This window comes from Callithrix jacchus, chromosome 13 (genome assembly GCF_049354715.1).
Source record: "Callithrix jacchus isolate 240 chromosome 13, calJac240_pri, whole genome shotgun sequence".
Taxonomy (NCBI): domain Eukaryota; kingdom Metazoa; phylum Chordata; class Mammalia; order Primates; family Cebidae; genus Callithrix; species Callithrix jacchus.
Genome location: NC_133514.1, coordinates 75,883,047 through 75,898,688, shown reverse-complemented (window position 1 = coordinate 75,898,688; position 15,642 = coordinate 75,883,047). Strand labels below are relative to the sequence as shown.

The 15,642-nt window shown below is 41.4% G+C and overlaps 2 protein-coding genes across 2 annotated transcripts in view; one reads left to right on the top strand and one right to left on the bottom strand.

The window, feature by feature from the left end:
* Positions 1–223: 223 nt before the first annotated feature.
* Positions 224–10,388, bottom strand: LOC103787615 (uncharacterized). Its single transcript, XM_008979664.4, has 4 exons — positions 10,185–10,388; positions 9,104–9,316; positions 7,069–7,141; positions 224–2,329 (listed from the first exon to the last, which is right to left on the bottom strand). Exons 1-4 carry the CDS (start codon positions 10,324–10,326, stop codon positions 2,059–2,061), a joined length of 699 nt encoding a protein of 232 aa, XP_008977912.4. The 5' UTR covers positions 10,327–10,388; the 3' UTR covers positions 224–2,058.
* Positions 10,389–10,750: 362 nt separating this feature from the next.
* KLHL14 (kelch like family member 14) overlaps positions 10,751–15,642 on the top strand; it is a 96,753-nt gene continuing 91,861 nt past the window's right edge. The window contains exon 1 of the mRNA XM_008979666.5: positions 10,751–11,709. Coding sequence (XP_008977914.1) covers positions 10,754–11,709 — 956 coding nt within the window. The 5' untranslated portion in view covers positions 10,751–10,753. The remainder of the gene's footprint in view (positions 11,710–15,642) is intronic.

Sequence of the window (15,642 nt, the reverse complement as noted above, 5' to 3'; positions counted from 1 at the left end):
TCCTGTAAATCTAAATATGTTCTAAAATTTAAATGTTTATTTTAAAATTACTCTGAATCTTAGAAAACAACTTAATAAATGTTTATACTAATAATAGTTCTGAAAAATGAAGTTCCATACTGACAGATACCCAAGCTGACAAATACTAATTTTGGGAAACAACAACAACAAATGAACACACAAACACACACAGTTTCACCTTCAAAATTAAGTACTGTCCATATTACCTAATTAAATCATTGTATTTCAGTTTTTCCCAAACATCTACAGTACATATCATTAAATGGACATACAAGATTCAACTGAGAATTTTTACCCATTTTAGAGACTCTGTAGAATTTTGTGCCAATAATATATATATTTCAGGTTTGTGGAGACAGTTTCATTAAAAGCATGTCTCAAAGATGAGAGCTGCAAAGATCTGCATCTTACACAATAACAGCGTTCTTGAAATTCTCTCTGCAAGTATTTAACTTCTTTTGACATTACTGTTACAAAGTCAAGGAAATTAATATGCATAAAAAGGAATAAAAGAAAACAAAATATTCTGGCAGTTGGAATTTAAAACCTTACAGAGGACTTAAATCAGTCCTTATCTTGACCCATGTTTTGCTCTAAGCTCAATTAAGAAGTAAAGACAAAATAAAAAGATTCTGGTGCAGATTTATCATGTTGTATTAGCTGTGGCTACATCTTACTATTTGATTTGGAGAAAATATATCCTTTAGCTACTGGGTTGTATTTAAACAACTAAAAAGAAATACTCACCAGAATTCTTGAATTATTTGTCACTTTAATCAACTCCCCAAATTTATTCAAACTTCCAGACAATATTTCAACAATTACTATATTAACTCAGAATTAGAACAATTTCAACAACTTTACTGGAATACTCTGAAATATAGTATTATAAAATAAATAATAGACACAGTAATAGGATTGGGTATACTGGAGTGAAGTGGAAGAATAAAGAGGATATGGTGATAAACAGATATACAGAACATAAAGGAGGATATGGTAATGAACAGAATAAACAGAACAACAGATAATTTTTTTAAATGGAAAGTTGGAGAGATTTGCACTAATATCAAAGAAGCAGAGAGCAATAATCAATAAAGACCTCAAGATATAAACAGGTTGTCTGTAGAGAGACTAGCACTGCAATCAAGGTGATATATCCTTGTAAAGATAAAATAATATGTGATTAATAAGCATATAGATATTTGACAGAAAAATTTAGATCATGTCTTTCCATTAACTACAAAACTTTCAATGGGCTGTTGAATATTCCAATGTAGCAATACACATATTCCTTTTTAAAAATTGGTAAGAGAAAGAACAAAATTATTGCCACAAATCAAAGAAAAATTTGAGAGTGGAGAAGGTGATTTTAATAATTTACAAATTTGGATAATAACTCTTTATGATAAAGATAGATTGTCTTCCTCATGGAGAGTTTCATACCCTTCTAAAATGAGCATTCAAATATCAAACAAATACTTTCCCACAAACTCCAATCCTTTGAAAACTTTTCATCCATATAAAATAATTTGTGAATATAAGTAATATAATTTCTGCCAATGCACTCAAAATACATTGACATGTTTTACTTCTTGCTTGTATCTGACAACTTCAACAAAGATGACTGGGTACATTCCTATGACCTCCAGCCTCTGGGAAGTTTTCAGGGGGAGAAGAATATGTTCTTCCTTATTCTACTGTTTAACCTTCAATTTATCCTGCAAATCACTAGGAGAGTTCCCAATTATTCTTTGGGGGAACATTGAGTTCACTTCTCCTGAATGCAAGCCTATACAGAAGTTAAATGAAGGAAATGCTCTCTCTCTCTCTTCACATTTGGGAGACTGAGACCTGAATAAAGAAAAGTGATTTGTCTAGAGTTACAGGTAATGTCAGAGACAGAAGCCAATGTGCAACATCCTCTCTCATCTCAGACATTGTTATGAAGGCCTAGTACCAAAAAGCGACTTTTCAGAGTCCTGAATCTATTCAGCAACCTGTTATTAAACCATCATTACTAATAAATATTCTTCGTCTTTAATGTCCAATCGTGTGTATTGGGATGGTTTTCCATTTATCTTGATTCAGAACGATATTAGTGCTGCTTCCTCCTACAGGAACATGTCCTGCTTTTTTTTTTTTTTTCCTGTAGGCTGGACAGAAGACAGTGGAGCAGCCAACACACAAAACCACCATTGGTGCATGGCTAAAGACCATGGCGATTTTATGGCATCTTGAACATTTATACCCACAAAGTAGGAACTGGAGCTCTGCGTCAGGCACTTCTTGTGTTTCCTCTCCTCCTTTTCTGAAAAAGGATAAAGAATTTCCTTTACAAGAGGCATATTCTCATACGGAGATCATAACTGCCAGAAAAGCTAAATATCCTTAATTTTAAAAAATTTTAATTACCCAAGACATGCATGAAACACCAATGTACCCCAGAGAGAAAGGTGTGATGGTTTTTAAAACTACAGGTAAACAAAATATATAGACATACAATATCTAGAGAGCAAAGCCAAAAATAGTGGTACTCTCATTAAAGTGACCAGTTGCCTCATGAATAGCCTCATGAATGCTTACAACCCTAAAAAAAGTAGATGTACTCTTTTCATCATCCAATATTTGTCGAGCACTAGGCATAATCTGTAGAAAAGGGGGAAAAAAGGAAAACTAAGAAGAGAATTCTCTAGCTACAGCTGTCTACCTTCTATTTAACAAATGTTAAATAAAGCACTCACTATGTTTCTGGTACTGTTTTAAGGACTTTACAGATATTTACAAAAATTTAAGCACCATAAGATCCATTGAGATAGGTGCTATAATTATCCTATTTTCAAATGAAGAAACCAGGCATAGGAAGGTTACTCGCCCAATGTCACACCAATGGAAAGTGGCAGAACAAAGATTCCATTCTAGGGGATCTGCTTCAAGAATTCATGCCCAGAATTGCAGTTCTGTGCTACCTTTGTTGAGTGGCACTTTGTGGAGTTACTATTAAAGCAACTACTCTCTTCAAAGTTTTAGAGAGCTTTGCTGGGTGATGGTGGCTATAGGTAAAAAATTTGGAGAAAGTACTTACTAAAGTCCCATCAAGCTCCTAGCTATGGGCTATGAGCAATAATTTCACAGAAGTATAAAGATTTTATTAATTTTAAGACAGTAGATCAGTATAATCCAGAGATTGACTAATACGAGTTTAGTCAAATACCTGACACAGTCTGACTGTTAAATTCTTCAATTATTTTTTCTTCTCTTTCTCTGATAATATTTGAAAATTCACCTTTAATAGTCCATTAACATATCTATTGAATAACTGCTATGGGCAAGACACAAATCTATGTACTATGGGAGATTTTTACCAGACAGAGAACTTTTTCTCCCATGGATGCTTACAATCTAGTTAACATGATAACAGATTTCCCTAAATAAGCAATTAACAAAGCAGTAAATAATAAATGTTGAAAGAGTGTTACAGATAATAAGTACTATGAGGAATTTAGAGACCTGCTTCTTTCTGCTCCAGTAATTCCTTATACATACCCTTATCAGAGCAATTAACAAGGATAATCATTCACTTGCTGAAGATAATTTACCTGCTGTCTCTTCTATTAGAATGTAAGCCTCTTGAGGACAAGAATGCCGTTTTATTCATCATTGTTTCCTTGATGTTTAGCACAGTATTTGGTATTCAATAAATACTTAATATGTACTTGATGAATGAATGAATGCATGAATAAATAAATAAATGTTTTTTAGAGGCAGGCATTTCTTTTGTGGCCAGTACAGTGTAATGGTAAATCTCTGGAGTCAGGCTGTGTTGGTTTGAACCTAACCACAACCTTTGAAAAGTGTGTGATTCTGAAAAGTTTACCTGATTTCTCTCCATTGCATTTTGCTCATTAGTAAAATGGTAATAATAGTACCTTTTGTCATCAGCTAATTTGGCTATGGAACAAGTCACCCCAAAAGCTAATGACTTGAAACAGCAGCCATTGATCTAGCTCATGGTTCTGTGGATCTGTCATTTGGAGTATTTTGGTTCTCCTGTCTCAGCTGGGCTCATTCATGCATCTGAGTTCAGCTATCAGGCAATCTGGGGGACGTCTTGTCCACACGGTGTGTCATCTTCTACCTGACTAGCCTGGGTTTCATCACATGGCATATGACAGGGCTCTAAGTGGGAGAGCTGAAACATACAAGGCCTCTTGAAGCTTAGACTCAGACTTGGCACAAGGTCACTTCTGGCACATTCCATCAGTCAAAGCAAGTTACATGGTCAGCTCACATTCAAGGATTGGGTAAGTCGATTCTACTCTTGATGAGAGGAGCAGCAAAGTCACATTATAATGTGGTATGTATGCCAGGAAGGGTGGAAACTTTTTCAGTCTGCCATACTCTTTCAAAAGATTAGCAAGAGGATTAAGGAAATAAAACATCTAAAGGATTTAGAACAGTGTCCACCATGAAGTAATAAACTCAATAAGTAGTATCCATTATTATTCTGTTAGAGGTTGCCAGGAAAAGTTACATAGTGGAAAGAAATCTGAGTTTACTCTTGAGAGATAAGTGGGATTTCTATGTGTGGAGAATGAAGGCCTTTCAAAAAGACACAGCCTAATAATAGATGCTGTGGTTTAAGAGTGGTGCATGTCTGGAACAGGCTGCCCAGGGGAGCTAGAGCTAAATACTGGGAACCTGGAATGCTGGCCACAGAGTTGGGCTTAACAGCAGAGTAATAGCAAACCATTGACTTTTGCCTAAATGTTAGCCAATAGCACCATTTCTTATTGTTATTTCAGATTTTGTGTTGTTTAATAAGCCTCTCAGTGCTGATGGCTTTGTGATATCTTTGGCCTCGTCTACTCAAGATTTGAAATCTGTGAGTTGTGCCTGGGTTTTGCCACTCCCTAACTTTCAAGGAGCCACGTGATCCTTCTTTACTCAATTTTATTCCATGTGTAAAATGGAATAATTTCTTTCTTTATCCATCCATTCTACAGTGATGGTAATCTTAAACGTCATATCACATTGAAGTAGTGTTTACTACCCAAATGACACAGGTCATACCAGGCGCCGATGTTTATGCAATCTGGTGATAACTCATAAATCCTAAGCAGAAAAGTCAAGAATGAGGAAAATAACATTTTAGTGTGGCTGCCCCTATATGTTAAGCAGCAAAACATTTCTAGAACTGCTCTAAAGATAATCTTCGGTTCCTCCAGTCCAGTGAGATGATCCTGAGCAACTGGAGCCACTGATAGGCCTGGATCTCTGCCACCTTGAAGGCTGACCAGACAGCTAGAAGCTAATGGCAGCTCTAGTAGACTGCTCAGTGGCCATAGTTTCAGAATCTTTCCATTGTACATGGTTTAAATGCAAATTCACTAATGAATAATTTTGATAATTCTATCGAAGTCTGAAGACGGCTTGCATTAGACGACTACACGACCATATTTAATTTTTTTAAAAAAGACAATTCTGGCTCCACTTATGCCACGTGAAATCCACCCTGCTCAGTGCTCCTGACTAGTCACGTCCTTCCTGCCATTTTAAAAACAATAGTGGCAGAGATGCAAGCTGCTGATAGTGCTCAGCAGGACAGATCAAACACACAGATGCAATTTCTGTATGTTGAACGGTGAAGTAGGATAAAATTCAAATACTTACAATCGCTTAGTAGCTAGCATCTGATTGCTGCAAATTGAATCTTTCATAATGAGATTTATTGTAAATAGTGTCATCTAATTTGTGAGTTCTGCAATAATTTCAGTCAAAGCCAGTATAAGATACTGGAGGTGTGAGATTTACATGACATATAGGCTACTTTATGCACAGATTATCAAGGGACTTTTTGTTACCAATATTCTTGTTTAATTGCTAACAAAATAACCAGAATTGTATTTTTTCTGAAATTTAAAACATTATCAGATAACATAACCTTAGAATGCAGAAGAAAATGTTTTTATCCGCTTCATTTCAACAGCAGTTTTAGAATCGCTAGCTCCAAACCCCTCTCTTCCCCTTCCACCCTAGTTGTTAAATAAGCATTAAAATTATAGGTAGTTAAAATTTTTGAAATGTGTCTTTTATCTGGTTTGGAAGCAATAAAGAGCCTGGTAATCATAATTAGTGACCAATATATCCTGTCCACAAAAAAATAAAATAGAAATTTGAGACTATGCTATTTTGAGGCCTACAAACATACTTTAATTCTTTCATGATAAAAGAAGAAAGTGACCATAATTTAAGTGATCAATAGTATTTTGCCTTTGGGCTTAGTTCCAAATACTTCATGAGTTCATAAAAGATCAACATCAAAAGCATAATATAAAAATTGCACTTTATACGTATGAGAGTTTTGTAACACTCTACATACTTGGTAGCTTTGATTGCTAGTGACACAGAGCTCCAAAAAGGTGCTTAGAGTCACATGATCTTCCTCTTCAACACCCAAAGAAGGTAAATTCGAAAATAAAAATAAAAACAAATAATAGAGCCAGAAGAATTGGATAATCTGTTCTCCCCCCCACCACCCTAAAGAACAACAATAGTAAAATTCTTTTCTGATTTAATCATGTAGTGGGGCATTTCCATTATAAACATAAATGTGAGAATGCAGCATCTCAGCAGGATCTGAATACAGAAATCTTACTCTCAGATAATCTAGGACCTTGACAAAAAAAAGGTGGGCTTTTGTGAGGGTTAAATGCTTCAGTTTGATCCTTCTTAATTTATTTGAGAGTGAATAGCCCATGTGCATGTTAATGTTATCATTGTAAATGGGGAATCCCTATTTCTGAAGCTCAGAATCTTTAGTTTTCCCCCCTTTCCTAAGCAGGTGTCTTTCCATCTCTCACAAATCAAAGAGGATGATGGGGGTGTGAATAGACACTTGCAGTGGTGCCCTAATACAGATTTTTAATAAGTTTACTAATCAGAGCACATATAAATTAGGATAAATCATATTCATATATTTAATAGCAAACAAAGCTCAATGTAGCTCATATCCAGCTTCCTTCATGTTCATTTTACTCAAGGACATACCTTTCTTTTTCTGCTTCTTTTTTTCTTTCTTTCTTGGACACCTCCAACCCCCATTGACAACTGAAATGCAGGGCTATAAATGTAAGGGTGCAATACATCATGAGATAAGTCTGGAGAACATGTCCTCTACCAAAATGCACATGAATCTCTGCTACAGCTAAAATTCCAGAAACATGCTGTGGGGTTCCTTTTACATGCTAAGCAGGGTCAAAAATGTGAGCACGATGTGGTTGCCCTTATATATCAGATGAGCTCCAAAGTTGAAAGGTTACATTTGTGAATTGCAGCCGGGTTTCCTAGCACTTGATTCTAGCTTCTGCAAATCAAACACTCCTAATTGAAATACTAATCCAACAATATTATAATCTTTCAATAAAAAAATGTGACTTCTGCAACCTTATCTGTCGAAAAGCTGACAGAGAAGTTCAGAGGCAGTTGTTTAACCAGACAAAATGATAGAGAAAATATGTTTTCAAATAAGATCATAAAGCTTGAATACTGTTTTATGAGAAGCAAATGTAAAGCAAAGGGCTGTCCTCTATTCTACCGGCTCTACTTCCCCCACCCTGGTGTGTTTCCTCAGCCACTCACCTTTAAGGCAAGGGCTACTGTCTTCCAAGTCAGACTCAAACCCCAAATACCCAAACAGAATAAAGTGGTATCTTAGCACACTTTGAGATCAGACTGTTTCTGCATTTCATAGTGTTGGGGGGTGTGGGGGGAAGGGAAAGCAGCATACCAATGTAGTGAAATCTGGAAACAACAGCATATATACAGACACAAAAAAAAGTTTGCATATTGCACAGAGCGCTTGAAGATCATAAATCTATGCATGAGAAAGATGTAGTGGAAATTTTGGGGGGGATTAGAGTTTATTTTTGTCATCTCTGTGAGACAGCTACTCATTCATCCAGATCACAGCTAAGAAAAAAGCTGGTCACAGAAATTAGCAGTTTCAGCTCAGCAGCGAAGTCGCCAGCCTGTGAAGGCAGAGAGAAATTGACTAATTAGCAATGCGCACTAAAACTTGACGGTTCTTTATAGAGAGAGAGAAGAGAGAGGGAGAGAGAGGGAGAGGGAGGGAAGGGGGGCTCGCTTTTTCCCCTTCTTTCTTCCAAAGATGTTTGAAATCGCAGTCATTTACGCTCGACAATTTTTACAATAGCCTTGAGCCATAATTTTGCGAGTCTCTCCAGCATCCATCCCCCTGTATGGTCTCTCTCTACTGGCCAAGCACGACCGTTTCTCTCCCCAACCGTGGATTTCCTATTACTCTCGTTACGACTCACTGAGCCCCAGGCCCAAGGATAATGATGTGTTGTTTCTTGGTAGCATAATTTGTCACACGTACATTTTTTCTTCTTCTTCTCTTGCAGAAAGCTCTGCTCCCTCTCTCTCTCCCTCTCTCTCTCCCTCTCTCTCTCTCCCTTTCTCTTTCTCTCTTTTCTCCTTCTCCTACATTTTCTTGCTGTTGCTAATTCATGGTGATCAAATGATGTACGACAAAAATAAATTGTAAAGAGTGACTGCCTGGAGTTGGGAACCAGAAGGTGTTTTTCCCCCTCCCAAGGAGAGAGCAAACCTTTAAAAAGGAAGGACAATTGATTTTTGGGGGGAGCTTAAGTGAGCCTTGACTTTGCAGCTGGTTGAGAGCAGGTAAGTTTCTGGCCTTGTGTATGCCTTGTGTGTATTTTGTTCTGTCTTCTGGATTGTTGGAGGGGGAAGGGCCGGGGAGGGAGTCTTTCAAAGGGGTTGGGGGGGTAGTTGAGTGGCAAACGCTCATAAAAAATAAAACTCCTATTGCAAGAAATAAGCAGATGAGGAGGAAAGGCAAGGGAGGAGAACAAGAAGGAAGGGGAATAGGAAAAGATGGGGGGGCGGGGGGACAACGAAGCGGAGAGAGGTAGAGAGAGGTATGACCGGGTCCTCTTAAAGGGAGAGAGACTCTGTAAGATGTTTCAGGCAAGCCAGAGCTTTGGGGGAGGGCGTGGGGGGTGCTGCCGGGGAAGGGAGCGCGAGGGAGGGTAGGGTCCACCTGGAACAGGATGGTAAAGTGAGTCGAAAGGAGCCCAGTCCGGTATAAATAGGAAGCCGGCGATCCAGGACTGGCGCCAGGCAGGGCAGAGTGAGCCGCAGTGGAAGGGGCAGGTCCGGCGGGATCCCTCTGAGCCGGGCGGCGGCGGCTCTCCCCGGCGGGCGGGCGGGCGCGCGTGCGGGATGAGAGCAGAGGGTCCCTTTCTGCTCAGCCCTGGAAGGTGCAATTACAGGTTAAGGACCAGGCGTATCGATTTCGCCTCGCCTCCCCCGCCCTGCCCTCCTCCGCCTAGATGCGGGCGCCTCAGACTTTTTACAGAAGTAGTTCCAGGGCCGGGGGAGTGGGGGTGCCCGAGTGGGGGGGCCGCTGGAGGCTCTATCGAGGGGGTCGGAAGGGAGCTGCGGCTGCCAGCGACGACGCTAGATGGGGCGCAGAGACCCTGCACCCCACTGCGCGCGCCCCCACCGCCTCCTTCCACAGCCCCCACCCCTCCCCCAATACCTGCCTTCGAACTTGAACTTCTTATAGTTACTGGAGTTAAAGAGACTGTGACTGGTGCCCGGGAGGGAGAAGCCTCCCTCGCTCTCGGATCCCGCTCCAAACACGCCCTAGCAGCCCCACTTCCTCCCCTGGGTCCTCGGTGCCTCCCCGCGCTGGAAGGGGAGATAGATGTCTGAACTTCCGCGCTTTGAAATGAGGGAGACCCGGGAGAGGGGGCCTCCGGGTGGGGGTGGGGGTAGTGGAAGGATTCTCCTGCCAGGTTTAAAGGCGTCTCTGGAAAATTAGCCAAACTGAGTGGTGACGGGGAAGCCAACAGTTTGCGAAGCAGGGAAGCGGGCAGGGCCCAGCTGAGGGAAATGAGCTCGAATTGATAAGGACAGCTCCCGCCTCTGCCGAGTCCACTGAGCGGGTCCGCACCGCGCTCCGCTGCACTTTCCCGGGAGAAGAAAGGGCTTTATCTCCTCCCTCAGACTATTAGCCTAGGAGTTTCTCGGGGCAGCAGGGATAATCGAAGGGGGTCCCAGTTTTTGGAGAGCTAAGATTCGCCCATCCCGCACGCTTATCGGGCCCCCGTTCCTACCCCCTTCCCCAAACTGGGCCAATCGCGAAAAGCAAAGCTTCTGGCACAAGTTGACCTGGAACCTTCGCCGTCGGTCGCCTCGAGCTTTCAGGGCACCTCCGGCTCCCCACTCCCCGGCCTTTCCCTTCATCCGGCCCGGCATGGACACGAGCCCACGAGGTGCCTCGGCCTCAGCCGCCACTTTGCCGTCGCTGCTGCCACTACTGTTGCTGCCAAGAGCCGAGCTGAGGTGGTTTTAGGAAAGTGAGGGACGAAGTGTGTGGGAGGTGGCGAGTGGAGTCGCAGGGAGCAGAACCGGCGCCGGGACCCCGGACTGGGCCCTTCCGGTGGCGCTCACGGATCCAGCGTCTTCGGACCTTCCTCCGAGGGTCGGGTCTGGAGCGCGCCGGAGGGAGCCTAGTAGAGCCTTGATTCTCGTTCTCCGCCCTCCCCTCCCCTCCACACCCTTCCCCACCCACCCCGACCACACCCCACCCCCTCCACCACCCTGCTCCCCTCCCTCCCATCCCCCACCCCTGTCTGCCAGGTTGGAGGAGGATTTAAAGCCAGGTGCACCGAGTCAGCTCGCCATGTCCAGATCCGGGGACAGGACCTCCACCTTCGACCCCAGCCACAGCGACAACCTGCTGCACGGCCTCAACCTGCTGTGGAGGAAGCAGCTGTTTTGCGACGTGACCCTGACGGCCCAGGGCCAGCAGTTCCACTGCCATAAGGCCGTGCTGGCCTCCTGCTCGCAGTACTTCCGATCGCTCTTCTCCAGCCACCCCCCTCTCGGGGGAGGGGTCGGCGGCCAGGACGGCCTGGGGGCCCCCAAGGACCAGCAGCAGCCGCCGCCGCAGCAGCAGCAGCAGCCGTCACAGCAGCAGCAGCCGCCGCCGCAGGAGGAGCCCGGGACTCCTTCCTCCTCCCCCGACGACAAGCTGCTGACCAGCCCCCGGGCTATCAACAACCTGGTGCTGCAGGGCTGCTCGTCCATCGGGCTGCGCCTGGTGCTCGAGTACCTCTACACGGCCAACGTGACCCTGTCCCTGGACACGGTGGAGGAGGTGCTGTCGGTCAGCAAGATCCTGCACATCCCCCAGGTCACCAAGCTCTGCGTGCAGTTCCTCAACGACCAGATCTCGGTGCAGAACTACAAGCAGGTGTGCAAGATCGCCGCGCTGCACGGCCTGGAGGAGACCAAGAAGCTGGCCAACAAGTACCTTGTGGAGGATGTGCTGCTGCTCAACTTCGAGGAGATGCGCGCCCTGCTGGACTCGCTGCCGCCCCCCGTGGAGTCGGAGCTGGCGCTCTTCCAGATGTCCGTGCTGTGGCTGGAGCACGACCGCGAGACCCGCATGCAATACGCGCCTGACCTCATGAAGCGCCTCCGCTTCGCGCTTATCCCGGCCCCTGAGCTGGTGGAGCGGGTCCAGTCAGTGGATTTCATGAGAACCGACCCGGTCTGCCAGAAGCTGCTGCTGGACGCCATGAACTACCACCTGATGCCCTTCAGGCAGCACTGCAGGCAGAGCCTGGCCAGCAGGTAGGAGACAATAAAGAGGAGGGCGGGGTGGGGGGGAGAGCCAGAGAGGCCAGAGGGAGAGGAGGGGGCAGGGAGGAGGGGAAAGATGGGTGGGCTGGTCTGGAGGCTCTGGCAGAATGAAAACAAACGCAAACAATTCAGAGTGTGTGGGGAAAGTTGACTTCAGAGTCCCTGAAAGGTCAATAGGAAACTGGCCTAGTAGCATCCCTGAGCGCTCCAAAGCCCGGGTTCTAGATATCCCCAGAGCCCTAAACATGGGAGCTGTGGACTCAGACTGAAATTGACAGGCAGGTGGGGACAAAGGCCAGGACAGCTAGAAGTGTAGCTTTGGAAGTCTCTCCAAGCCAGCCCTTTCTACAAATCTCAAGATGGGCTTGCTCAAGAAAAAGAATCTTGTGGTGAGGAATGCCCACCCCACCCCTCCTCAGTTCTGCCTTGGGTGAGCAGAAGAGCCCAGGTGATGCCTGCAAAGGAAGGCTTGCATGGTCTTGCTGTAACACACTCAAGTTTTTTCTTCACGACTGGGATCTGCTCAGTGGATGAGCAGAGCTTCAAAATGCTTTGTCTATTAGAGTCACTTTTGGAAAGGCTGGTATGGTGTGCCCAGGCAAACTTTTCTATGTTGTGGAAAGCCTTTCCTTTTCACTTTTAAAGAAAAGTAAAGCAAGAGATTTCAGGGGTGATGGGGTGAATCTTGCCTAGCAACTCCCATTTCAGAGAGGAGTGCAGTTGAAAATTGAGATGGGGGAATGGAGAGGCTTCTAGCTCCAGTTGGTCTGTGTGCCTGCTCACCAGTGACAAAGAAGTTGGGGAGTTGTTGCTGCTTCTGTTGATGCTAGTTAGAAATGTGGCTGTGTGTGTTGCAAGTAGGATTTCAGGGGAGAGAGAAATGATGCCTTTTAAAAATGCTGCTGAGGTAAAAAGGCTGTAGGAATTGACAATCGTGTTTTATTGGCTCCGATTTTAAAACCATTTTTAATGAGCCCTAGCAAAGGGTTTCTTTCTCTTTTTAGAAAAGAGAAACAGTATCCTCTCTGTTTCTCATGATAAAACATCATGATTCCGGATGCCCAGCTACTCCAGCCTAACCACCAAAGTGTTACATTAGCAGAGTACATGGTTTGAAAACCTGGCAGGGCATTTTCCCATTCAGAATGATATCTAAAGGATGGGGTCCACCTTGCACAGCATTATAGAATTAAATTGTGTGTGTGTGCGCACGTGTATGTATGTGTGTGTGTATTTTCCATTATGTTTCCACCAGACCTAGGTAAATAAAGTTTCAAGAAATGGAAGATATTCTCTACACTTTTTTTAGGCAGCCCTAGTGTTACGGAGAGGCCAACAGAATGCATGAGAAAACTTGAACTTGTAATAAAACCCTGTAAGTTGATTTTTCTAACATCTGTTGGAGATGAGTTAATGAATCGTGGTGTCAAAAATAATATTAGGACAATAGAAGAAACAAGAATCTAAATCCCCGTGTGCTTTAACAGGGAACACAAGAGGCCAATGAGGAAAAAAAATGAAATGTATTTTCATTTTATTGGAATTTTTCATTTATCTAAAGATCAAAATGGCAAACTCAGTGTGATGGGCAGTGGGCATTGGTGATTAGTATTCAGTCATTTAAATTTTTATCACTTTTAAATGACCTACAAGTATACTTCATTTAGCATATATCGTACATAGTCAATAATTCAGACAACATAGTTGTGGTCCTGAATATACATTACTCATACTTTTGAAAATATGTATAATCTAGTATAAATTCAGAAACCCAAAGGGATAATAAAATTAAGATTTAACTTATTCTAAGAGTAATTTTGGCAGATGAGCTTTATAAATTTGATCCAGTAAATAATTTCTGAAGCCCTCAATGCAGTTTTATCTAATAGGTATGTCTTAAGATTTGATGTTAGAAGAGTTGACTTTCAAAATGCAAAATCCATTTCCCACTTTAGTCTAGATTCAGCACACCAGCTAGGGCCTGCTGGCTGTGTCCTGGTGGATGGCTGAGATACCAGGCTGCCTGGCTCCATGACGACACCTTCCAGCTTCACTGGGCCACATCATTTGAAGGATATGTAGTGGTGTCTGACCACTAAATGCTTACAAGTGTCATGGATGCTGCAAAAATCTGATACTTCTGCAGTAGGAAGAAAACTGTATTTCATTTTAAAAGAGGAAGATATAGAAAAGAAAATAGTTCATGAGAACCAATCATTGACCTCAACATAATATAATTTAGGTTTTATTCCATTATTAGTAAATGTAGCATTTTGGATTTTACAGACTAATTACATTATTCTAATTTTAATTCACAGGAAGAATGCCAAAATAATCATGAAGTTCCTAACTTTAAAGTAGACAAAAATGCTGTAAGTTGCAACCAACAGTATTAAATCAGCCCATTTATTATGGCATCAGTGTAACATAAAAATATTTCCTCAGCCTTACATGTAGTTTAACAGGGGGATAAATGTGTTAACCAATTGTTTTTGAGATTACATCACTTTTACTGAAGACAATTGAATAGAAAGACTTGTGTTTATTACCTTCTATCCACCTGTGGTTTTTAAACTATAAATATAAAAGAGTTTCTTACATTCAGAGAGGGAGATGAAAAATTAAAATTGACCAGTCTTTTGGAATAAGTACAAGGTATGAGAAAATAGAAAACTTCGAAAGAGAATTTACTTGTTTAAGAATATATGTTATCTATAGAAAATAGAGAGATTAATATAATCATAATTTAAACAATTTAAGGATTATTAAATAATTTCAAATCTTTGTTAAGTCTAGAAAAGTAAAGGAACCCAAGCATAAAATCTTTATACAAATCCTCAAGTTAATTTAAAGTGTTCCCTCTTGTTGCTTGGTTCTTCTGAGTATACCAGTTGCACTCAAATTCATATTCCATTTTATCAAACTAAACACAAGGACAATGAGTAAAATAAGAAACTTATCACTCTGTATTCAAATATACACATAAGTAATTTCAGATGACAAGACTTGACAAAGGATGTAAAGTTTCAGTCAGACAGGAAGAATAAATTTTAGTGATCTATTGCAGCACCAAGGTGACCACAGTTAGTAAAAAAAAAAAGGTTGTATATTTCAAAATTGCTAAAAAAGTAGATTTGAAACATTCTCAACATTAAAAATGGTAGGAAGGTGAAGTGATGGATTATTAAATCATCTTGATTTAATCTATCTACAAGTCAATATCAAAATCATCTAAAGCACAAAAATTTAATTTCATAAGGTGACATATGCAGTGTTTAGTACATTAAATGTAAGTAACAGAAGACCTGTAGTCTAAATTTAGCTAAAGCAACCCAAATTCTTTCTCTTTTTTCATTTTGAAATGTTAATGAATAATTTAGCAGTTATCCCAAATAAATCAAATTAGACTAGATATTAACTAGATAAAATTAACTAATGTTTTACATTTTCATTGCACCTCACACAAGGTAACAAATAAATAGTTATTAAAAGTTGAATGAATTAAGATTATGAAATAAGAAGGGCTCACTGTTGTACTTCATCAATACATTAATCTCTATTACTACTACACGTAACAAAAGTTTGCTGAACCTTCTCCAAGAAAGCACCTTTAATAGAAATACATTCATAAAAGTAATCATGTTTTTTAAACATTTAACAGGTAGCTATTGTATAGTCTCTATGTACTTTTAAAGAAATTATATTTTGTAAATAATAGGAGACTACCTAAGATTTCATTTTCTACAAAACATAGTCTATTTAAAGATTTCTTATAAATTAATGTGAAAATATATTTAAACATCAATGGTACTAATTATCTATCTGCTATAATGACTTGGAATAATTAAAAAGCCATTAAATTTCTGAATATACAGTTTTGATTCCTGGCTTTGGTGCTTAGAAAATGTTTCATTAAATGTAGGA

Bases quoted from the DNA above. Each gene is read 5' to 3' on its own strand.
- LOC103787615 (XM_008979664.4), bottom strand. From the start codon at position 10,326: ATGCCGGGCCGGATGAAGGGAAAGGCCGGGGAGTGGGGAGCCGGAGGT. The intron at 9,317-10,184 runs GTAGGAACGGGG...TGCACCTTCCAG, and splicing joins GGCCCAGTTTGGGGAAGGGG to GGCTGAGCAGAAAGGGACCC. The intron at 7,142-9,103 runs GTGGACCCTACC...TTACATTTATAG, and splicing joins ACTTTACCATCCTGTTCCAG to CCCTGCATTTCAGTTGTCAA.